General features: G+C 45.4%; 1 protein-coding gene across 4 annotated transcripts in view; it reads left to right on the forward strand.

Moving 5' to 3' along the window:
- Positions 1-1077: 1077 nt before the first annotated feature.
- TNC (tenascin C) overlaps positions 1078-23590 on the forward strand; it is a 47989-nt gene continuing 25476 nt past the window's right edge. For all 4 annotated transcript variants that reach the window (XM_089534904.1, XM_089534901.1, XM_089534902.1 and 1 more), the window contains exons 1-10: positions 1078-1437; positions 14966-15549; positions 16544-18136; positions 18909-19172; positions 19623-19738; positions 19837-19993; positions 20201-20470; positions 20607-20792; positions 21624-21713; positions 22915-23178. In XM_089534904.1, the coding sequence (XP_089391030.1) occupies positions 15093-15549; positions 16544-18136; positions 18909-19172; positions 19623-19738; positions 19837-19993; positions 20201-20470; positions 20607-20792; positions 21624-21713; positions 22915-23178 (3397 nt within the window). In that variant the 5' untranslated portion in view covers positions 1078-1437; positions 14966-15092. The remainder of the gene's footprint in view (positions 1438-14965; positions 15550-16543; positions 18137-18908; positions 19173-19622; positions 19739-19836; positions 19994-20200; positions 20471-20606; positions 20793-21623; positions 21714-22914; positions 23179-23590) is intronic.

The following is a 23590-nucleotide window of genomic DNA, read 5'->3' on the forward strand; positions in this document are numbered from 1 at the left end:
CTTTCTGACAGGGATGGCTAAATATCTCACAAAACTACACATCCCAGAATTCCAAAGCATGGAGCCACGGCAGTTAAAACAGTGTCACACGGCATTAATTCTGCAGTGGAGATGCAGCCTTAGTTTGTACAGCAGGACTGCTAGAAATTTGGAGGCTGACGGGCAATGGAAAAGAGATTCCACCTTAACATTAGGAGGATTTTCCTGACAGTAAGGGTTGCTTGACAGTAGAACACAATCCCTCGGAGGATGATGGAGTCTGCTTCTTTGGAGGTCTTTAAGCAGAGGCTGGATGTCCATCTGTCAGGGATGCTTTGATTGAGAGTTCCTGCATGGCAGAATGGGGTTGGACTGGATGGCCCTTGTGGTCTCTTCCAACTCTACAATTCTTTGGCAATGTCAGTTAGTGAAGCTGAATTGTGATTTTGGGGAGAAATGTCCTCACATTATCCATGCTACTGACCCCATAGATCAGTGGTTCTCAACCTTTCTAATGCCGCAACCCTTTAGTACAGTTCATCATGTTGTGGTGACCCCCAACCATAAAATTATGGTTCCTAAGACCATCAGAAATATGTGTTTTTCCGATGGTCTTAGGTAACCCCTGTGAAAGGGTGGTCTGACCCCCAAAGGGGCCGTGACCCACATGTTGAGAACCACTGCCATAGATACATCCCTGTTCTCCTTGTCTTTTCTGAGACCCCTGGATGGGCTGAAGCATCTGCTGCTCCTCAGAAGTGTTGAGAAGCCCATTTGCACCCACATATGTTCACAATGGCCCACTTCAGAAACACAAGGCCATCTGAGAAGAGGGTAAAGGCATCCTTAGTGATCTGATGTGTTGTTGTGGATGTGTTGGTGTGGGGAAACATTCACCCACTCAACAACCAGAGATGTGCTTGCTTAACAATGTGCTGTGCTGAAAACCCTTGGGGAAACTCTTCTCTCCCTCTGAGTCATTGGCTGCCTTGAGCTGATCCCCCCTCCTTGGTGGAGAGGGAAAAGGGGGTGTTATTCCTTTCAGTATAAATTACATGTCAGTGTCTTTTGTCCCACAGTCTATCTATGAGTGCCTCTTTCACCAGGGAGCGCACAGAATCCAGGGGAAAGCTGTGCCTTTAATTTACCGACTGCAAACTACAGCCAGCCTATGCCTCCCAGGCATCCCATTACAGTGAAATGAGCTAAGGATCTGAGCTCGGCTATATAAACCAGCAGAAGCCGTGTGCTCTAACCACAGTTTGCCTTACTGTCAAACATCTTTCCCTTTCTCTGCTTCTCTCCTTCTGACTCACATCTATGCCACCGAGGGGAGAACTTTGCTGACTTTTTTGTTCCTCGAGGCAGAACTGGAGCCAGCTTTGTGAAGCATCCTCCTTCCTTGGAGATCTGGACCAAGAGAGGGATGAACTGAAAACATATCAAAAGGACAAGGAGGTAAGACTTCTATCTGGTGTTGGGATATTTCTGGAAGGGGAAAGGGATGACTTTTTGGGGGGGAATCTTTAAAAGTTGTTTGTGAGATGTTTTGAGTTTAAGTCCCCATTGGGAAGTTTTGTCTCGGTTTTGCAATGTCGGATGGGGATTGTTGGATGTGCGTTTCCATGGCATTTCAACGGATGCATGAGTGAGTCAATGAATGAGAGCTGAAAGCTATGATTGAGGGGGGTATTGGCAGCGATTTACACATGCCCTTGCACACAAATGGAGAAAAGGTACAACAAAGTTGTCACTGAGGTTGCGGAGGTTGTTAGGCTCCACAAAAGGTGCGCATCTGGTGGTGTCCAGGAATAGGAAGATCTCCAAGCTTGGGATCCAGGTGTCCCAAGTAAGGTACCTCTGAGACTTTGAAGAATGATACAGATTGAACTGCTGAACATTTAGCATCCCAAATGCCAAATGATGATAACCTAACTCATTGTAAAAGGTCCTGAACTCCAGCCTTGCTCCTTCACATCAGACTTCAGTTTCTTTCAGAGGTCCAGAAATGCATGGGTTTGCCTTCCAGACGGAAAGATAAAAAGGGGAGGTTTGGCACATAGTCCTTTCATCACTGCTGTTGAAGCCAAGGGTTGATCTGAAGCACAGTTTTTTGAGAAAGGTTTTCCCTATTCTCTTATTTTAGAGTAGAAACAGGCTGGCTTTGCTCACATGCTCAGTTCTTTGTGGCTCTCATGGCTTTATTCCATTCCATGCTCTTTTTTCTGCCCATTGAACTGGCCCAATGGTATATATTGGGATGGGGAGAGAGTACGGCACTGAGAAAGGACCGGCGCCTGCCTTGGATTTGCTGAATTGCTGGAAACAATTCTTAGCTCGAAAGTCGTGTGGGTAGAGTTTTTGTGGCAGACAGTGGAATTTATTAATGGAACATTATTTTCCCTCTTGCTTTCTCGTAAAGGATTTCTTAACACCTTGGGTTACGCAGTACGGATTTGATGATGCGCCAGATCATGGTGCAGCAATAAGGCTGGCTACTCCTGTGCCTCTTGGTGAGGAAGCAAGCCTCACTGAGTCCAGCAGGGCTTACTCTTGAGTAAATCCATTTGGGCCTCCTTCCCTAGTTTAGATCTGTGGCTAAGGTCCAATCCACACTGCAGAAATAGTTTGACACCACTTTAACTGCCTTGGCTCAGTGCTAGGGGGTCCTGAGAATTGGAGTTTGTCTGACAGAGAAGGCTAAATATCTCACAAAACTATAGTTCCCAGAATTCCCTAGCAATGGTCCATGGCAGTTAAAGCAGTGTCAAACTGGATTATTTCTGCCCTGTGTTTTGGCACAATGGGTGCAGCTACACTGTAGAGATAACACCATTTGGCACCACCTTAACCACCATGCCTTCATCCTACAGGACCCTGGGATTTGTAGTTTGCTGAGGCACCATCACATTTTGACAGAGGAGGCTAAAGAATTTGTACAACTACAAATCCCGAGATTCCATAGAATGGAGATATAGCACTTAATGTGGTGTCGAGCTGCATTGTTTCGACAGTGTAGATGCACCCATACATTGGATTAATTTATGTGCTGCTTCTATCCAAAATCTGGGGCAGATGATGATGATGATGATGATGATGATGATGATGATGATGATGGGCAACAGTTATTGCAACCTACTTTGGAAGCACCCCTGAAATTTTACCAGAAGTGGCATTGAGTTGGCTTTGGCAGCTTCTTGTTCACATAAAACAGGCCAAGAACTTCGAGGGAAGCTGTAAAATCATGTTTTGAGGATAGATTTTTATTTATTCCTCATAAACAAAGGGATTTCTGTACATTCCTAGATGGAACCAGTCCTAAACTCTGCAAAAAGTGCTACCTATACACAGAGAAAGAGCATTTTCGCTCCACCCTAAAATGTTCCTGGAGTATCTTGCAAACAACTAGAAATAAGGCAGTCCCTGCTCATAGGCTTGCAATCTAAAAGCAGCATCACAAAAGGAAAAGGCATTAGGAGGGAAGATGGAGAGAGGAAGGCAAACCTGAGTGCCAGATTCTTGAATTCCAAAGGGTTTTTTTCCCCTTGTAGGCCATAAAAATGGATTTAAACAACATGGAACCACTCCTTTCAATGGTATGTGAGCATTTGGAGTTGGTGACTGGAGAGAAGTAGTCAATTGGAGATCCTTCCATTCGTGAATGGAGAGTTCTCCATACCTCTCTTAGGGTAGTTTTCTAGGCACACTTACTAGGACCTAAGCTGGAAGCAATAGGACTTACTAACTACTACTAGGCTCACGGAGCTGGAAGGGACTTTGGAGGTCAACCAGCCCAACTCCATGCTTGGTGGCTACAGAATTTCATTGCATATGCCATTAATTCCAATGGAGAAGCTTGGTGGCTTACTCTTCGTTCATAACCTGGTGTGTTTTTTTAAGACTTCTTATCCTCACAGAGAGAAGAAAAATACTATAATCATTCCCTTAGTAAGGAATTTCAGTAAGGAATTGCATCCCTAGCAGAGAGAGAGAGAGAGAGAGAGAGAGAGAGAGAGAGAGAGAGAGAGAGAGATTGTTTCAAACTCTGACATCTGCTGTGTCTGCAAATATCTTTGCTTTACCTTGGCCTCATTGCCGGACTCTTCTTTGGATGCTCAAACTATATTTCTAAATGTGTGGCTCAGCTTGTAAAGTTGGTACAATGCTAGAAACCTCAAGGTAGAAGGAAAGCTTGAGACAGAGTTCTTCTTTACTAGGGCAATGCCCTCATTTTGCACTCTCCATAAATGCACCTTTTTGCACAAACAGTACAGTTCCTCCTTCCTGGGAGAAATCCCTATTGGATTCAGTGAAGTTCACATCTCATAGGTTTGTGTGCCCATGTCATGCCTTTCCTTCCCAGATCCTATTTCTCTCCTGAGTCTCATTTCACCCCTTTGGTGTCTGGGAAGAGAGGACACCATGCATTGCTCTCGGTTCCTCCAATGGCCTTTGTTTCAAGCAAGCAAGTAGTTATTTATTTATGGCACATGCTAGGATCAATTAGACACACTGAAAAGCAAACTGATCTACCTTTTTTCTCCCCCCATCAGTAGCAAGGTTGCAAACTGAATACACTGAAATTTGTTTCCAAGTCTGTGTGAGCTGTTGCTGTGGCTCTCCAGTTCCCATTGTCCCCAGCCTACTTTGCCCTAATGGATCACTGCCTGTTAGTGGTTCTGTCTGAGGATAATGGGAGCTGTAGGCAGAGCCATAGGTTAGGAAAAGCTGGCCTAAATGAGAATCTTTAATTGAAACAGGGACGTAGCCAGGATTTTAGGAGGGGGGGTCCAGACTAAGTGCCGCCATTATATTGGGGCTTGAGTGCAGCGGCGCAGCAGCACATACCATTCATTTTTCTAACGGAAGGGGGGGGCGGACCCCAAGGAACCCCCCCCCCTTGGCTACGTCCGTGATTGAAGGATGGGCAACTATGGTCCTTCAGAAGATTTGAGACTATGAGTCCCATCAGCCTTTATTTTTGGCTGTGCTAGCCAGGGTTGATGGGAAATGTAGGCCAAAGAGATAACCTAAACACAGTAGTTCAAGCAGTGGCGACCTCCTGATTTGACTAGTGTGGTGTGCTGTACATGGGGCTGCCCTTGAAGAAGACTCAAAAGCTTCAGCTGATGCAAAATTAAATGAATGCCTTTAATATGATGGAGGAGAAAGAGAGAGAGAAAGAGAAAGAGGGAGCAAGGGAGGGAGAAAGAGAGAGAAAGAGAAAGGGAGGGAGGGAAAGTAAGGAAGAGGGAGGGAGGGAGGGAGGGAGGGAGGGAGGGAGGGGGAAATAAATAGAGAGAGAGAAAGGAGGGAAGAAGAGAAGGGGAAGGAAGGAAGGAAGGAAGGAAGGAAGGAAGGAAGGAAGGAAGGAGAGGGAGAAAAAAGAAGGGAGGAAGGGACGGAGGACAGATAGTGAGACTTGTGAGAGGAAGAAAGAAAAAAGAGAAAGAGGGAGAAATAAATAAAGAGGGAGGGAGGGAGGGAGGGAGGGAAGGTGAAATAATAAAGAAGGAGAAGGAAGGAAGGAAGGAAGGAAGGAAGGAAGGAAGGAAGGGAAGAGAAATAATAAAAAGAAGGAAGGAAAAGTGTGAGAGAAAAGGAATGAACCAATTAGCTGTCTGTTTGGGATTCCACCTGCCAACGGTGTCTGTAGAGAGATGGACAGGGCCTAGGGACCCTCCATCCCACACTGAGAGACCTTTCTTAATCTGGCTGCTGGCTTTCCTTCCCTCTCTCAGACACTCTTTGTCAGTGGCATAAATTCATTCCACATGTGTGTGATGGGGGGGGGGGGGGGCGGGGATGAAGCCCTGGGCGCCTGTCCAGGAAACCCTAATGGGGGGGGGGTTCCTCTGCCTGACAAGGGGGTGTCTGTCTAGCCGTGTGTGCGGTGAATGCAGAAGGAGGAATGGGGGGGGGGGTCTCTCTCCCCTCCTTCCCCAAAAACTTTATGTCAAGAATGGAAAGAAGGCTTGGTGCCTCCCTTCAGCCGTAATGACTAGGAGTGAGCTGAACATGTCCATCTAATTAAGATGAAAATATACATTTCTTTTTGCGGCCACTCCCTCTTCTGAGGGTTTTGCTCCTTTAGTTAGAAATTGGGGAAAAGCTTTAACCATTCCCATCTGCTGGAGGGGTGGATAGTCCTAAATCCCCCCCCCCCCTTTCCAGGTAGACATACCAGCGACTGCTCTCTCTCCTTTCCATTTCCCCCCCTTGGGAAAAAAAAGGCTGAAGTCTTACTTTAGCAAATGGAGTCTTCAGAAACAAAACTGTACTTGGAAGATGGACCTGGCTGGACATTTGATTAGTTCCTTTCCTTGACTTGTATCCGACTTTTCTCCTGAACGGTATTCAAATATGCAATGTAAATGAAAGCAGGACTTTTTGAACAATATGGAGTTGGTTTTGTGTGCCTCCAAGTCGTTCCCAACTAAGGAGGCTCTATCGTGGGCTTTTCGGGGGGGAATGTTTGTTTGGAGGGGTCCATTTGCCTCTCTCTGAGGCTGAGAGAGGGTAACTTTCCCAAGGCCACCCCATGTTTTTTGTGGGTTTTTCGGAGTATATGGCCATGTTCTAGAAGAGTTTATTCCTGATGTTTCACCAGTATTTGCGGCTGGCATCTTCAGAGAATGCTGGCATGGAAGAGAGGGGTGTGGATAGATAGATAGATAGATAGATAGATAGATAGATAGATAGATAGACAGACAGACAGACAGGTGGGGTATATATAGATAGATATACTCCTCACTCTCTTCCATGCCAGCATTCTCTGAAGATGCCAAAGCCACAGATGCTGGTGAAACGTCAGGAATAAACTCTTCTAGAACATGGCCACATCGCCCGAAAAACTCACAAAAACCTATGGATGCTGACCATTAAAGCCTTCAACACAACCCAGTGTGTTTTCATGGCCAAGTGGAGACTTGAACCCTGGTCTCCAGGTTTGTAGTCCAACCATTACACTGGCGCAAACATTTAAACAGCATTCCACCATGCATCCAGTTAAAGCCCTCTTAGCATTGAAATGATGGAAATCCTTAAAACAATGTGGGCAGGGTGAGCCAGTTCTCTTGGGCAGCAGACAGGGCATGTCATGAAAGAGCAACGAATGATTAGTTCCTATCTTATTAGATTAATAAATGTAACGTTATTACAGGACTTAGCGCTCTCAGGCAGAGTATGCTAAATGCCCAACCCAAGTATAGATCTCCAGATTCCATAGAATGGAGCCATGCCAGTTAAAGTGGTATCAAACTGCTATAATTACGCAGGTTGAAAGAGACTTAAATTCTACCTTGACTGAATGCACCCAGATACAGCTTTCATCCTTTCAAATTCGAGTTGCCTGGGTCTCTGGAGTGTTGCTATAAATCTGTTTCAGCTTGTCAGTTCTCAGAAGGAAGGCACTGCTCAGAATAAAATCTGCTCCTCTGAGTAAGGACAAAAATATTGCTTCCTCTCAGCCCCGGAGCTCATGCCTCTCTTGCATGACTTCTTTTTTCCTTATTGTAGATGTCCATTTATAGGCCCCAAACAAGAGTGAAAACTGGAGAGGGCTCTTGTATCTTCAACAGTTATGCGGAACACAACTAGGTGGCACCAGCCAAACGTCCTCTACACAACCGTTAAAAAGACAGAAGTCCTCTCCAGTTTTCATGCAGACAACCCTGATCTGAGGTCATAGAGAGATGCTACTGTTGGAACAGATCAACCTTCCCAAATGAGGTCCAGATATGTGGAACTGCAATGCCCATCTTCCCCAATGACTTTAAACAACAACCAAGGGATACTAGATGTCGCAGGCATCTTGGAAGGATCTCAAAGGTGGAGCTGGTGCTGACAGTACTGGACTGGATGGGACAAATATGATCCAGGACAACTTTTTGCATTCCCATGGAGGCTACCCAATCCTTTCACTGTATAACAGGGTTGCAGAATCTTAGGCCCTTTGGATGTCTGGGACTACAACTCCCACTGTCCTTCAACAATGGCTTTTCTGGGTGAGAGTAGGCCAAAACATCTGGAACAGCAACAGTTCTGCATTTTTCTTGCATAGACTTCCCCACCTTGATGGTATCCCATCCTTGCTGTATAGATTCCATATCTGTTCTATAAAGCTCATCCCTTCAATCATCAGTTGCGTCTTCAAGAACAGGTCACCAAACACAATGGGTGATATAACTGATATAGATGGGTCTATGCTTTCCAATAGATTTCTATGGTTTTGCTGTTAACTCGGGAGGTGGGCAGAGAAGAGGAAGGGGGAGAATCTTGCCCTTCCTTCCCAGGTGGATCAAGCAAAACCAATCTGCTGCAGCCCTTTCTAACTTGGGTAGTCTTTCTCCTTAATAACTTGCCCATCTTGACCACACTCTGATGTTACTTGGATACAGGCATCCTAGTTTTTCATCTATGGAATGAAGGGTATGGGATACCTTGCCATACCTCCACTCCGATGCTCTTAGCAAAATCCCTCTTTCATCCTCTTCATTTAAAATATGGCTGTGATGCCCCAGAAAGCAAAGCTTGTGTCCACTGGTCTAGCCACTGGCCTGGGCAGAAATGTTGTTGCCTTCTCAGTCCATGTGTGTACTCAGTCCTTGGATACACACTCCTTTGGTCATTGCAAAATCACTCCTTTGGTCATTGCAAAATCCTTTTTCCTCCTTTTTGGAGTGGCACCAATCTTCTCTATGTCTCAAAGAAAGGGCCACACAATGGCTTGAAATACCACCAGCACCAGAGGCCAAGAGAAAGCAAATTCCTGATTTCACTGTATTTGACAGAAGTAGGGCAGGCGGCAATTGCAGGGAAGGTGTGCATAGGATGTTAATGGGGCCTTCTAGGAACCACTTCTTTGGTCTCGGGGGCGTTCGAGTAAAAAGATTTGCCTTGTTCCTTCCAATGTTTAATATACTAGTACCAAGGACAGAGGAGTTCTCCATAGCAGGGAGGGATGGCATACCAGCTGTGTAACCTAGGAATTATTTAGCAAGAAAAAAACAAACCCTGACAAGGGAAGCCTGTCTGCTCGCTCGGTTCAGCACCATATAAAGGGGAGGAAGGGGCTGTTGAATGAGTTTTTAAGCCTCTGGGGCTTCCAATAACATGCATTCAAGGAAGGATGTCTAAAAACCTCACTTGTGGAGCTGTGGGACCATGTGCCAAGGAAAAAAATGGATTCGCAAAGACCTCCCCAACTCAAAATCTCATGCCGAACATTGGCTGGTGCAATGGTGCTGCCTCATTGCTCACTTCTAGTTCATTGCACAAGTGTGTTAATTGCACGACTGAATTGCAGTTAAGTGTAGAAGGATTAAACCCCCTGTAGTTTTCTGTTCAAAGGATCCCTTGGGGCGAAACACTCCATGTTGTGCTAAATATGAAGCGTGCACTTTGGAAATAGCTTTCTTTTCCTTACTCTGACATAAGCAGAGTGGCTTGCCTGAGTGTAAGGTTGGAAAAGAGATGTTGCTAGTCCATAACACAGACAGACCTAATGGCTTTCGTATACCGGAATAACCATTCTATAAAAAGGATTAATGGCTTAAAAAGAAAAGCGCCGGCCACTTTTCCAGAAGGGGCTGCTCCGAATCTATAGCTCAGTGTTTTTTGGAAGAAACCTTCAAGATCCTGGAAGTGAAACAGCCGTCCTATGTTTAAAATTTACATTAGCTGCTGTGATTTATTCAGGGAAACTTACAAGCCCTGTTCAGTATGAAGCTGGGACTGCGAAAGGGTTTGGCATAATGCAAAGTGAAGTCATTGACAAAAAATGAGCTCCCGTCCATGTGTAACTTGGCAAAGGAACTTTCCAAAAAATGAGTTTAGAAAGGCCGTAGATCTCTTGCCAGCTAGGCATATGTCTCTCCAAAAGGAGTGGGTAGGGGAAAACAGGGCAACCAGTGATGGGAAACTGCTAACGTAGTCAAAATATTTAGGGGGGGGGGGGGGGGGAAGGATCCAAAATGCCATGGCAAGCTTATTTGGTCTGGCATTCTTAAGGTGAGTTGGACTACAACTCCCATCTTCTGAAGTCTGTGGACTGGTTGCCACAGCTATCAATGTAGCATGACACTTCTAGCAAGGGTCAGATTGGGGGGAAGCAGAGGCAGCGCCCATTTGGTAAAGGAGGAGATGTTTTGCCCTAATGTGCTGCTGAACCACACCAAGACCTCCATATTTTGTCCTCCATATCTCTGGACCTTTGCTGAACCCACTCCAACTTCTTAAAATGAGATGCAAAGACCTGAACACAAGACTCCAGATAAGGCCTGGTCGCAGAAGTGTATATTGGGACTATTACTTCTCTCAGCTTGGAAACTGTGGTTCTATTAATGGAGGCTAAGATAGCATGCATCCTCTTTGCTGCAACATCACATTGCTGGCTCAGACTCAACTCATGATCAGCAGTGATCCCTACTCATCTGTAGAAACCATTGGGTGCAATTGGGCAAATAGCACTCTCTCGGCCTCAGTGGAAGGCAATGGCAGACCTTCCCTTACCAAGGGAAGCCTATGAGAAGTCATCATAGGTCAGTGCTGAATTGTGACCACATAACCACCCCAACAGATAATAAAGTATAGGCATCACTGTCTTTTTTATTGAGTATAGGGTACCAAACAAAGGAAATAAAGGGACCTGATGTCCATCCAGCATCCCTGGGTGTCATCTCTTTTCAATGAGCCTGAAGAACCAGGGATAAAGAGGGAGGCTGAACATGCCCAAAGAATAAGCTGGCAAAGTGGAGAAAGGCATCTCTTTTGCTTTCCAGGGAGTCATTTTGAGTGGCCTACTTCTGCAGCGCCCATTTCCATTTTTAGAACAGAGTTCGCCTTTCCTGCCGTCGGTCTCATTGTTGCTGTGCATCGTGCCGAGGCAACTTGCTGTTTCTAATCTATGGTTTTTGTCTGAAGGAGATCTGCCCTGGGCCTTCTCTTTGGACAGAGGCTGGAAAAAAGCTTTGGCTGACGAAGGAAACATTCGGGCGGCAGATGATGTGCATTAGCACTCTTCCGGGCCTCTGTCCTGTCAAATCTTAACCTCCTCTTGTGAGTCACGCAAATCACTTTAATGGGCTGGTTGGCTTTGTATCCCGCTGAGTCCTTGCAGGCAAAAAACGAAACAAAGCATCCTGTTGGCATGTTGGCTTTGTTTTGTCCTGTGCCAGTTTCCATATCATAAATCAGCTGAGATCAGATGCAGTCACACATTTCTGTCCTGGTTGGGTTTTCCAGCCTTTGATGGTAATCTGTTGGTCAGAATGGAAAGAATAGTCCAAAAAAATTGGACATGTTTCTCAAGTGCTGAAAAACCCTGATGCGAAGACTTCTGAATGGACTGGGATCTTTGCAGTTTGGGGCTTCCAAAATTGGTCCATGGCTATTTTCTGGGAAGAAAATGGTGGCAGAAAGACATCCAAGAGAAGACCAACTAAACTTCCCATAGAAGGGATGTTCTCCAACTTGGGAGAAGCCATGGAAAAGAGTCTCTCCTATGTCCTTACCACATGAGTTTATGGCAATGATATGAACTGGAAAGCACATGAAGAAGGCCAATTGGTGATGAGGTCAAAACCCATTGGTCTTTTTAAGAAATTAAATTTTTTGACCATTGCACATGTGTGACTTTGTCTCCTTTCATTCGTCCACTATGATGGTGTTAGGACCAAGAGAAACCCTCCTCCAGAGATCCTAACAGTCAGACTGGCTCATACCTTGGCTACCTTCTCAAGAAGTTGGTCTTTTCACAGCTGAAGCCTGTCCACTGTAAATGATGAGCCTCTCTGACTGCTCTGGGTTATGTCAAGATAAACGCTGAATGCTCAATAAACACTTTTGCTTTGAGTCTAGCGTTTGAGTAAGTAGCATCAAGGAGTTTGCATTACGTAATGGCTATATTTAGCCAGCCAGATTTTGGAAAAGTCATGTCTCTCCAAATGCAAGGATCTATGTGCTCCTAATAATTCACTCCTGGAAATGAGACAATAAATTTCCCCCTTGTTTGAATAAGCAACTGGCATCCATAATTCAGAATTAGTCACTCGGTGCTCGCGTCTCAGGGTTTAATCTCATGTAACTCCTGTTAACTGAGCATAAATTGTGCCAACTCTGGGAGGCATCTCAGCTAGAGACACTCCATTACCAGAGATGGCAGGTGTGTTGAGTTTTCTCATCCTTCTGGTTAATCCCTTGCCAGCCATGTAGGGAGAAGGCTTTGAACCACATAAATTCTTTGCTTCTTCTACCATGATTGCAATGAAATGTACCCTTCCTCGCCAGAAGCGGTGCAACCTTCTGAAACCAACTGAAAAGAGTATGGATTGTTACTGCAGTAGCCTTGAACTATCTCTTTAACTATCTATGTATTCTAAGCTAAGCCCAAACATTGAATTAGACACAGTCCTCATCTACACTGAAGAAATAATGCAATTTGATGTCACTTTAAGTGCTGTTGCACCATCCTATGCAATCCTGGGTTTGGCCATTTTGCAAGGTTGTTAGCTTTCTCTGTTTGCTCCTCTCCAAACTATGAATCCCAGCATTCTGTAGGAAGGACTCATTGCCGTTAATGTGTGTCTAACGGCATTAATTCTACAGTGTAGATGCACCCAATGTCTTTTTCAGTCTGTTGCATGAATCAGTAGCAGTACCACCAGCAGCTGCATTGACAGCTTAGGCGCCACCATTTTGCACCATCCACATTCTCACAGACCCAGCATCATTCCTGAATGATCTGGAATATGGGGTGTGCACTGCCTCTTAAATGTTTCCAGTTCATGCAGAAGAATGGGTAGGCAACTGAAAGAAAGGAATCCCCAGTTCATCATTTCCAATAAGATTCTACCTTTGCTGTAAGTGCTTGGAGACACAGGTAAATGGCAGCCGCCTGGCTTTGATTTCCCCATCTTCAATGCAACAACAGAATTGGGATTTCTTTTAGTGTTACTACTCCAAATCGTGCTCCTGTTTATTTATTTAGAGGCAGGCTCATCTTTCCCCCTCTATGATGCTCTCATGTTGTGAATGTCTTTTGAAATCTTACCCCAGCCTGCCCATCATTGCTTTGTGTAAGCAAAGGGATTCATTTACATGCATCCTCCAACAACCTTGGCACAGGGTCCAGCCAAAGAGAGTTTGCCCTGCCCCTGCCATGTCCCTGTACCAGGCCAAGAAATTCACAGGCCGATATCAATTCTAATTATACTTTTATTTGTTTGATTATGGGTTAAATGTAGAGTTGGTAGAGTTGCCATGCAATGGCCTTCTTGGGGTAGCCATGTTGGCCATACAGCAAAGTTACTCAAAGGAGTTTGCAATGAACAAACTCTCGTGAACAAACTGTTAGCCTCACCAGACGTTTCACGTTGTTCTCTGGCTTGGTTTCTTGATCCTAGGCCCAATTCTCTGACATTTTTTATTTCTCTTCTATTTCCTCCTTTTCTGCATTTTGCACTTGTGCAGATAAAAGATAAAGACCTTTTGGCCCAACCATCCCCTCTGGCTCCTCAGAAGGATGCAAAAATCATCCAGTTTTACACCACTTCAATTGCTATGGATCAGTGCCAAGGAGTTCTGGAAACTGTAGTTTGTGGTGGCACCAGAGCTCTTTGGCAGAGAAGGCTAAATGGCTCAGAAAACTACAATTCCCAGGATCCTATAGCATTTAACCACAGTTAAAAGTGGTGCCGAAGTGGATTATTTTTGCAATGCAGATGCAGCCAGAGAGAGCTCAAAAAGTCTATCATTCCTTTCCCTAGTTTAGAAAGAGAACTTGGCAGCACATCAAAACTCTTATTCTGTTGTGTCAGAACCCACAATTCTTCCAGTACCTCTTTCCAAAAAGGATAATAACAATAATAATACTCAGGATATTATGGGCATCTCCCCCACATCCCGGCCCACCAAGTGCCAAAAGATGGCCCACAGCCCAGACTTATTTTGGCAGCATGTACCATGAGCAGAGTTTCTTTGAGCTGTTTCAAACTGTCTCCCCCCCCCCCCACTCTTGCAAATCTACTCTGTCTGCCAATGTGGGTTTCTATTAAACTGCCCTAATGAGGTCCCTTGCATCTCATCAGAGCATGCATGAGTGGCGCACTGACCTCCCCGGCTCCTCTGAGTTCCCACACAAAACTCTTTGCGTCTTTGAAATCTGTTGGTGGAGAGAAATTGACAGGAAGGAGAGGAAGGAGCCAGAAAAAGGTGAGCTCAGGCTTTATGGCAAGCCCTCTGCCCAGAAGGCAAGAGTAGCCCCAATGGGACTCAGGAGCCTCAATAGGGCTCCATAGGAAGTTTGTAGGAAGTGTATAGGAGGTTAGGCTGGAAAGAAAGAAGGAGAGGTGGAAGGAAAGAAAAAGAAAAGGGGAGGGAGGGAGGGGGAAAGGAAAGAGAACGGAAGAAAGAAAGATAGAAAGAAGGAAAGAAAGAGGGAAAGAAATTCTGCATTGAGCAGGGGACTGGATAGCCCATGAGGCCCCTTCCAACTCTATGGAGTTCATTATCACACAAAGCAGATCGGGAATTTTTCCCGTGAATAAATTCTGGGAAATCGTGTAATGACTCGTAATGTTTTCACACGACATCACACAAAACCCGCCATGAAAGTGGTCACAAAGAAGCATCAATGTGCATCTTTTTACTTTTGGGATTTTGGCGACAATGCATTTCTGATATCACTTTATTTGCACCATTGCATATGATAATCATTCGTGAAATTACTCGCCATTTCCGCTTCATTTGCGGGGTGCTTTAAATGTGCTTTAATCTCTCTTTAATGCCGAAATCAGCCCCAGTGTGATAAACTCCTATGAATCTATAACTCTAAGGAATTTATTTGTTCATGAACTTGGAGATCCTATTCAATTACAAACATATCTCTTCCTAATTCCCCACTAATGTCTTCCTTGTGGTCACCAAACTTTTGTGATGTTGGTTTCTCCAAGACGTAACTCAACCCATGTCATTTTAATTGTTTCAGGAATAACAGGACTACGGACACCTGAATCGCAGCAGTTTACACAAGCAAACTCTTCCTATTCTTGTTTTGGACTGCGACCGCAAAACAACAGTGAAGCTGTAAGATCCCTACGGATCTGCAACTCAACATGGGCCTCCCAACTTGGGCTTTGGCTTTGGTGGCCGTGTCTTTGTTCCATCAACATGTTAGCGGTGGACTCATCAAGAGGATCATCCGGCAGAAACGGGAAACCGGAGTCAACATCACATTGCCAGAGGACAACCAGCCAGTGGTCTTCAACCACGTCTACAACATTAACGTCCCCATGGGTTCTCTCTGCTCTGTGGACTTGGACCCAGCAAGCGGCGACTCAGAACTTAAGACTCAGACTGAGCCGAGCAAACACTATCAGGAGCATACGTTGAACGAGGAAAACCAGATCGTCTTCACGCACAGGATAAACATCCCTCGGCGGGCGTGTGGTTGTGCAGCAGCTCCCGATATCAAGGATCTCTTAAGCAGGCTTGAAGAACTGGAAGGACTGGTATCTTCTCTGCGGGACCAGTGTGGCAGTGGGGCTGGATGCTGCCCACAGACAGCTGAGGGTAAGTTTGAGAGACAGGCACACACAATACCTCTGATTTATATGTTTGCATTTGTACCAACTCTGGAGACCCGGGTTCAATTCCCAGCTTTACCATGTAACCCAGGATTTGTAGTTTTGTGAGCTTTTGAGCCTTCTCTGTCAGAGAGCATTGAGGCCACAGCAAACTACAAATCCCAGCACTGAGCCATGGCGGTTAAGGCAGCGTCAAGCTGCATTATTTTTGCAGTGTGGCAGCAGCCTTGGCCTTCAAGGCTTTTAGGCTACAAGCGATGGACAGAAAGGAAAGAAAGAAAGAGTATGTTTAGAGAATAATGGATATCAAATGTATGTATTTCATTTGTCGATTCTCGTTAATAATATATACCACTGCTTTTAAAGATCTTTGTCAGAGAGCCTACCAACACGTTCGGAACTCGAGATGCATAAAACATTCAACATTTGGAAGCGAGAAAAAAATCAATACTAAATCCCATTAGCAGTTACACACAAAATTTTACTCAGTGATGTGACTGGTCCTTCCCAAGGCTTCAAGGCTGAAGATGGCAATAAATGTGGCAGGGCTTCGTTTGAAGGCTTTTAGGCAGACTAAGAAATATTTGCAAGAAAGTATGACCTGCCTGAGGACCCCCTTGGCTTCATCCACACTGCAGAAATTATCCAGTTTGACACCACTTTAACTGCCATAACTCATTGATGTGCAATTCTGGGATTTGAAATTTCGTGAGACACTTTGCCTTCTCTGTCAGAGACCTTTGATGCCACAGCAAACTTCAGATGCCAGGATCCCATGGCAAGGAGCCATGGCAGTTCAAGCAAGGTCAAATGGCATTATTTTTGCAGTGCAGATTAGACTGAGCATACAAAGGCCAAAACCAATTGGGCCTTTGGTAACGGGGCAATAAAGGAACCGTCTCTTCAGCATTTTGAAACATGTCTCCGATTTTATTCTGTACATTGGGCATTAAATGTGCTTTCTTCATCCATTGGCACAGGTCTCATTGATGCCAAACCCTACTGCAGCGGACGGGGAAACTACAGCAACGATATCTGCGGTTGCATCTGTGAACCTGGTTGGAAAGGACCCAACTGCTCTGAAGCAGAATGCCCCAGGAATTGCAACAACAGGGGGCGTTGTGTCAATGGCAAGTGCATTTGTGATGAAGGCTACACCGGGGATGACTGTGGGGAGAGGACATGTCCGGGGGATTGCAATGACCAAGGGAAATGTGTTGATGGACAGTGTGTGTGCTTTGACGGCTACGGCGGCGAAGACTGCAGCCTGGAGATCTGCCTGGTGCCCTGCAGCGAACATGGAAAATGTGTGAATGGACAGTGTATCTGCGACGAAGGCTTCAGTGGGGCAGACTGCAGCCATCCGCTGTGCCTCAACAATTGCAACAACCGAGGACGCTGTGTGGAAGAGGAGTGCGTGTGCGACGAAGGCTATACCGGCGATGACTGCAGTGAACTCATTTGCCCCAATGACTGTTACGACCGGGGACGGTGCATCAATGGGACTTGCTATTGCGAAATGGGATTCACTGGGGAAGACTGTGGAGACATTGCCTGTCCCAACAATTGCCATGGCAATGGCCGCTGTGACAACGGGGTGTGCGTCTGCTATGAAGGCTTCACTGGGGATGACTGTAGTGATCGGCGGTGCCCCAAGGATTGCAACAAGCGTGGCCGTTGTGTTAACGGGCAGTGCGTCTGCAGCGAAGGGTTCTTGGGCCCCGATTGTAGCCAAGTGAGGTGCCCCAAGGACTGCAACAACCAGGGACGTTGTGTCAATGGCCAATGTGTGTGCGATGAAAGCTTCATGGGGGAGGACTGCAGCGAACTAAGGTGCCGGAATGACTGTAACCACCGGGGTCGCTGTATCAGTGGGCACTGCGAGTGCGATGAGGGCTTCATGGGGGATGATTGCGGTGAGCTGAAGTGCCCCAACGACTGCCACAACCGAGGGCGATGCATCAATGGGCAATGTGTGTGTGATGAGGGTTTTATCGGAGAGGACTGTGGGGAGCGGCGATGTCCCAATGACTGCCACAACCGGGGACGCTGCGTGGATGGCAGATGCATATGTGATGAGGCCTTCATTGGCATTGACTGTGGTGAACTAAGGTGCCCTAATGACTGCAACAACCATGGACGTTGTATCAATGGCCAGTGTGTGTGTGATGAGGGTTACACAGGTGAAGACTGTGCAGAACAGACCTGTCCCAGTGACTGCAACCGGCGTGGCTTGTGCATTGATGGCGTGTGCATGTGCAACCAAGGCTTCTTGGGTGTTGACTGTGGAGAACTGGCGTGTGTCAACAACTGCAATGACCGAGGCCGTTGTGTGAATGGGCAATGTGTGTGCGATGAAGGCTTCACCGGGGTGGATTGTAGCCAACGGCAGTGCCCCCGAGACTGCAACAACCGTGGACAGTGTGTCAATGGGGTATGTGTGTGCGATGAGGGATACCAAGGGATTGACTGCAGTGAACGGTCTTGCCCCAACAACTGCAATGATCTGGGTCAATGCATCAATGGACGCTGTGTCTGCGATGAAGGCTACATAGGGGATGATTGCTCTGATGGTAAGTTGGGCTTAAAATCTGACTTTTATGATTAATATCTTTGACTGGGGATGGAAAGAATTGCAGAGATTCTACATTATGGCCTATGTTTTGTAGATATGTTGCAGAAATGCAATGAAGTCCTTTTAGTTAACTGCAAAGAGGCACATCTGGACACCTGCAAGAATGTTCTGATGTACATTGGAAGCTCCTAAGATGATCTGCATTGGTCACTGGGGCATACATTAAGCATTTGTGATGCACATTGACCACTTTGGATGCACATTGAGCACTCCTGATGTGCATCAGAAACTTCATAGCTGGTATCCAGATACATATTGGGAGTGCCCCAATGTCCACTGGTATCCACTGCACATCAGGGTCAGGGCACATCAGTCACGCCACTAGGGGAATATGGCATTGCCAGACTACTCAATTATATGTCCTGCTCACATAAGCTCACTTCTGAAAACAAGTCTCCTTCTGAATTCCAGCTGTCTATTCTTTCCTTGGATGAGAAAGAAGTTTTATGTGGAAACACCAATCGAATAAATATATGGAGCTACAAGGCTGTGCAATGTTGTACGGACATTTAATCTTTGCAGTGTGACTACTCTTAGGAATATAGGGGAACATTTAGGAGTAGTAGGGTAGGAAATGGCAGATTTGGAAGTGACATGATGATGACTTGCAGATGAGTCCTTAGCCGAACTGTAATTTTATAAATGTACATCCTTGGCTTCTTGGGCATAAATGTGACTTCTTATTCTTTTTGAAATATCCCCTTTGCCAGTATCTCCTCCAAAGGATCTGAAAGTTATCGATGTGACAGATAAGACCGTCAACTTGGAATGGAAGAATGAAAATGTTGTTACCGAATACCTCATCACATACATCCCTACCGGCATCGGTGGCTTAGAGATGCAGTTTCAGGTACCTGGAAATACAACATCGACCACCATCAGGGAGCTGGAACCTGGCGTGGAATATTTCATCCGTGTCTTTGCCATCCTGAAGAATAAGAAGAGCATCCCAATCAGCGCCCGGGTTGCCACTTGTAAGTCTATTGAATGGATTTCTCTGAGCTTCTATGTTTGTTGACAAAATGGTGGACCTCCTGAAAGGTCAGGATGGGAATGTAGTCGGATCCAAGTTGGCTTCGGCATTTTCTCCAGTCTTTGCCTGGGCATAGCCAGGATGAAAACGATGTCTCCAATATTCTCATCCAGGGGTGCATCTAAACTCTACAAACAATGCAGTTTTACACCACTTTACACCTATGGAAACCTGGGATTTGTAGTTTTTCAAGCCTTCTCTGCCAAAGGTTGCTGGTGCTTCACAAAATGACAAATCCCAGGATTATGTAGGATGGAGTCATGACAAAGTGGTATCCGTTTTCTAGCATCACCCTCATCTTCTCCATTTTAGCTACAACCCTGTGTGTAATTTAGTAGTATTTATGTTACAGTTCTACCCCACATTTCTCCTTTGTGCTTCCGCTTCTCAGATTTGCCTGCTCCTGATGGCTTGAAGTTCAAATCTGTCAAAGAGACATCAGTAGAAGTGGAGTGGGACCCCTTGGACATCCCATTCAGCGGGTGGGAGATTGTCTTCAACAGCTTGGTAAGGAAGGATTCCATTCATGAGTTTTCTCTTGCGATTTGAGAGGTCTTGGTTTCAGTTCTCATATCTCCCATTGATTTTTGACCCTTACATTGCAGAAAGAAGAAGACAACGGAGGAATAAGAAGCAGCTTAGAAAGGCCACGGACATCCTACTTGCAACCAGGCTTGGCTCCAGGACAACAATATAATGTGTCACTTTACGTGGTGAAGAATCAAACCAGAGGACCTGGTCTCTCCAGAGTAGTGACAACAAGTAAGTAGCCATTGGGTGTTATTAGCCTATGAGGCCATACAGATAGGCCAAAATAAAGGTCACTTTGGAGGTATGCTGTTTAAATGATGCATGCATCCTAAGAGTCTAGTAGCCACGCCAAAGCCAGAGCTGTTGAATACCAAGTATACTATTGGATCTTGTCCCCCTAATTTAAGATGCCCGTGTTGCCCTTCCTTCTGATATTAGGGCTGGATGCTCCCAGCCAGATCGAAGCAAAGGATGTGACCGACACCACCGCCTTGATCACATGGTTTAAACCCTTGGCTGAGATTGATGGTGTGGAGTTGACTTTTGGGCCCAAGAATGCTCCAGGGGACCGAACATCGATTGACCTCTCCGATGACGAAAGCCAGTACTCCATTGGAAATCTGAAGCCACACACAGAATATGAAGTGACGCTAGTGTCCCGACGAGGGGACATGGAGAGCGATCCTGTGACAGAAACCTTTGTCACAGGTAAGTACCAGAGTGTATCTACAAACCTATACAGGATCCGTCCCATGTGATAAACTCCACAGAGTGAGCCGTTCCTTGGTATGCCCCGAATTTGCTATCAGGAAATGTTACATTCTTTCTCTCCACTTCTGTGTAGATCTGGATGCTCCAAGAAATCTGAAACGCCTCTCTCAGACCGACAGCACCATCACCCTTGAATGGAAGAACAGCCAAGCAATGCCTGAAATATACAGGATCAAATATGCCCCCATTTCTGGGGGAGATCATCTTGAGGTCACTGTGCCCAGAAGCGACCAAGCCACCACCAAAGCCACACTTACAGGTAAGGTTCTTGAAAGTAGCAAAATTCCCATTGAAATAAATCATCCCAAAGCCTGTTGTGTACCTCAACCAAAGGACACCCATTAAACCAATGGGATTCTCTGACATGTGGACTGATCATTCAACAATTGGTTCTATGGGTCTACTAGATTTGGGACAAATGAGTAGGATTCATCCCAAGGTCTATTTATTAATTTATAGCATTTATGCCATGACTATCATCCCAAAAGGCTCCCTGAGCATCTTTGGTGGTGGTGTTGTGTGCCTTCAGTTCATTTCTGACTTATGGCAACCCTAAGGCAAAACTATCATAGGGTTTATTTATTTTTTTATTTATTTCAAGGATTTATATCCAATCTTTTTCCCATAATGGGATTCTGTAATGGGTTTTCTCGGCAAGCTTTGTTCAGAGAAGGTTTGCCATTGCCTCCCTCTGAGGCTGAGAGCGTGTGACTTGCCCAAGTTCACCCAATGGGTTTCCATGACCAAATCGGAAATTGAACCCTGGTCTCCAGAGGCATAGTCCAACACTCAAACCACTACACCACCACAAGCATCTTACACACTGTGACTTTGACATATCCATTCACTCAAGTTTATAAGCTCAGAAGACATGACACGCAAGGAAAAGGAGATGGCAGCGGAGGAGGAGATTAAGTCCAATGGATTCTGGCCGCTCTTCTGTCCCTTAGAAACCACAGCAGTGGCAGCTGGAACAAAAGGAGAGCATAGACTGCCAAACCTGACATTTACAATTAATGGATGTGTAATTAACTCTTATTTTTTATTCAAGCAGTGGCTGCATTAATAATTTTTTTTCATTTTCATTTAGGTTTGAGGCCCGGAACAGAATATGGCATTGGGGTGACAGCTGTGAAACAGGACAAGGAAAGTGGCCCAGCCACCATTAATGCTGGAACTGGTAAGAAAAGTCCTCCCTCTTCCTTCTCCAACATGACATCAAATGAACAAAAAATTCTGGTCAAGTGTCACTGGGCTTGAACCTGGGAAGTCACAGGTCTTAATTTCAGCTTCCATATTTTATAACTTAAAGTACTGATTTCAGGGATTCCTGGCAAGGTGAATACATTTTCCAGGTCTGGATGAAAGTAGTAAGGCTTAGTGCTGATCATTATACATTGGAGAATAACAAAGGAAGAGAGTAAAGAGTGGGTCATGATGGATATGCATGGCCAACCCAAGCTTCATATTATGGTTCTCCGAATCATTGCAGATCTTCCTACTTGACTGTGGCAAAATCTGGGCAAGGAAGCTGGTATATCGGAAGGAATGCTTCTAAAGCCACTGCAGATCAATATAGCTATGATTCTCTCCCTCTGATCCCCGTTTTTGGTGACTCACACAAGTGTCTTCTCTTGGCATTAGAGTCAAACACTCATCTCCTCCATCTTCAGTATCTTATGTGGGTGAACAATTTACAGTTCATTGATAATTCACTAGCCAGGACTATTAAAGCCACCTCTACTTCACCAACACAGCTTACAGAGCCACCCACATAATTCAGATCAAATTGATCTCAAGTTGTCCTTCAGTGTAAAGATTAACTCTAGAGTTTGGACAGGCTTGCAGACATTTGCCAAACCAGTAAAATATATGTGTGGGGGGGTTTTTAATGGAAAAATATGGAGTTATAATATCACCAATAGATCTATGTTTCCAAATTGGGGGAGGCTGCTAAGCTCTTGTATGTAATAAACCATGCAAGTTCAGAGCATACTAGCAGCCTTTCCCCTTATATCAGCACATTGCTAATTGATGCTTTCTTCTGGAAGGAAGAAGCCACGAAAATGAGTCCATGGGCAGAGCATAGATTCTTCTTGGGTTTTCCCTTTCCTTGATTGGGAGACAAGGTTGGCTTGGGCTAAAAGGCTCCTTTGTATCCATTCAAAATGTTGGCCAACTGCTGTTTGTCAAAGGGCCAGTTCTGAACCACAAGCGTCCATCTGCCTACCATGGTATCTTATATCAAGGAGTGTGGTCCAAATGGCACATCCAATCTGAATCCAAGCTATGAGATCTGACAGAGGTTAGCTGTCTTGGACAAGATATAACTTTTTTATTGGCAATATTTATTTCAAAGAAAGAGTTCTTTCTCCTTGCAGATCTAGACAGCCCCAAGGATTTGGAGGTCACCGACCCTACCGAAACTACCCTCACCTTGCGTTGGAAGCGGCCCTTGGCCAAAATTGACCGCTATCGTCTTAGTTACCTGACTCCTTCTGGGAGGAGGAACGAAATAGAGATCCCTGCTGATAGCACATCTCACATCCTAAGGTCCTTGGATGCTGGGATAGAGTACACCATCAACCTTGTGGCCGAGAAAGGAAGGCACAAGAGCAAACCTTCAACGGTGACCGGTACTACTGGTACGTACCATTTTGGTCTCTAATTCCTCGATTAACTATACGTTTTGTTTCTAGCGTTCCTACAGGGTTTTGGATGCTGAGGTTTTTCAAAGCGTCATTGCGGCAAATGCCCTGCTATGTGGCCGTATCTTCTATGCAACAATTGGGGAGGGAATACAAAACAGATTCTGAACATTGGCTTTACCGTATTGTCTTCTTTCTCTCCAAACCCAAAGCCTCAGCTCCAGGTCTATGTGGCTGGAGAGGAAGTAACAAGACCACCGTTTCCCTAATGTACACATTTACAAGATGTGGATAAATAGAAAGATTAGAGCCTGGAGGTTGAATCCCCCTCCTTCAGTTTCCTTTGTGTTAGATGTTTCAGCATTAAAACAGGAACAAAGTGCTTTGAAAGGAGAGAAAACTGGCATGG

This window comes from Sceloporus occidentalis, unplaced genomic scaffold, assembly GCF_023333645.1.
Source record: "Sceloporus occidentalis isolate IW3139 unplaced genomic scaffold, rSceOcc1.0.p SCAF_8, whole genome shotgun sequence".
NCBI lineage: Eukaryota > Metazoa > Chordata > Lepidosauria > Squamata > Phrynosomatidae > Sceloporus > Sceloporus occidentalis.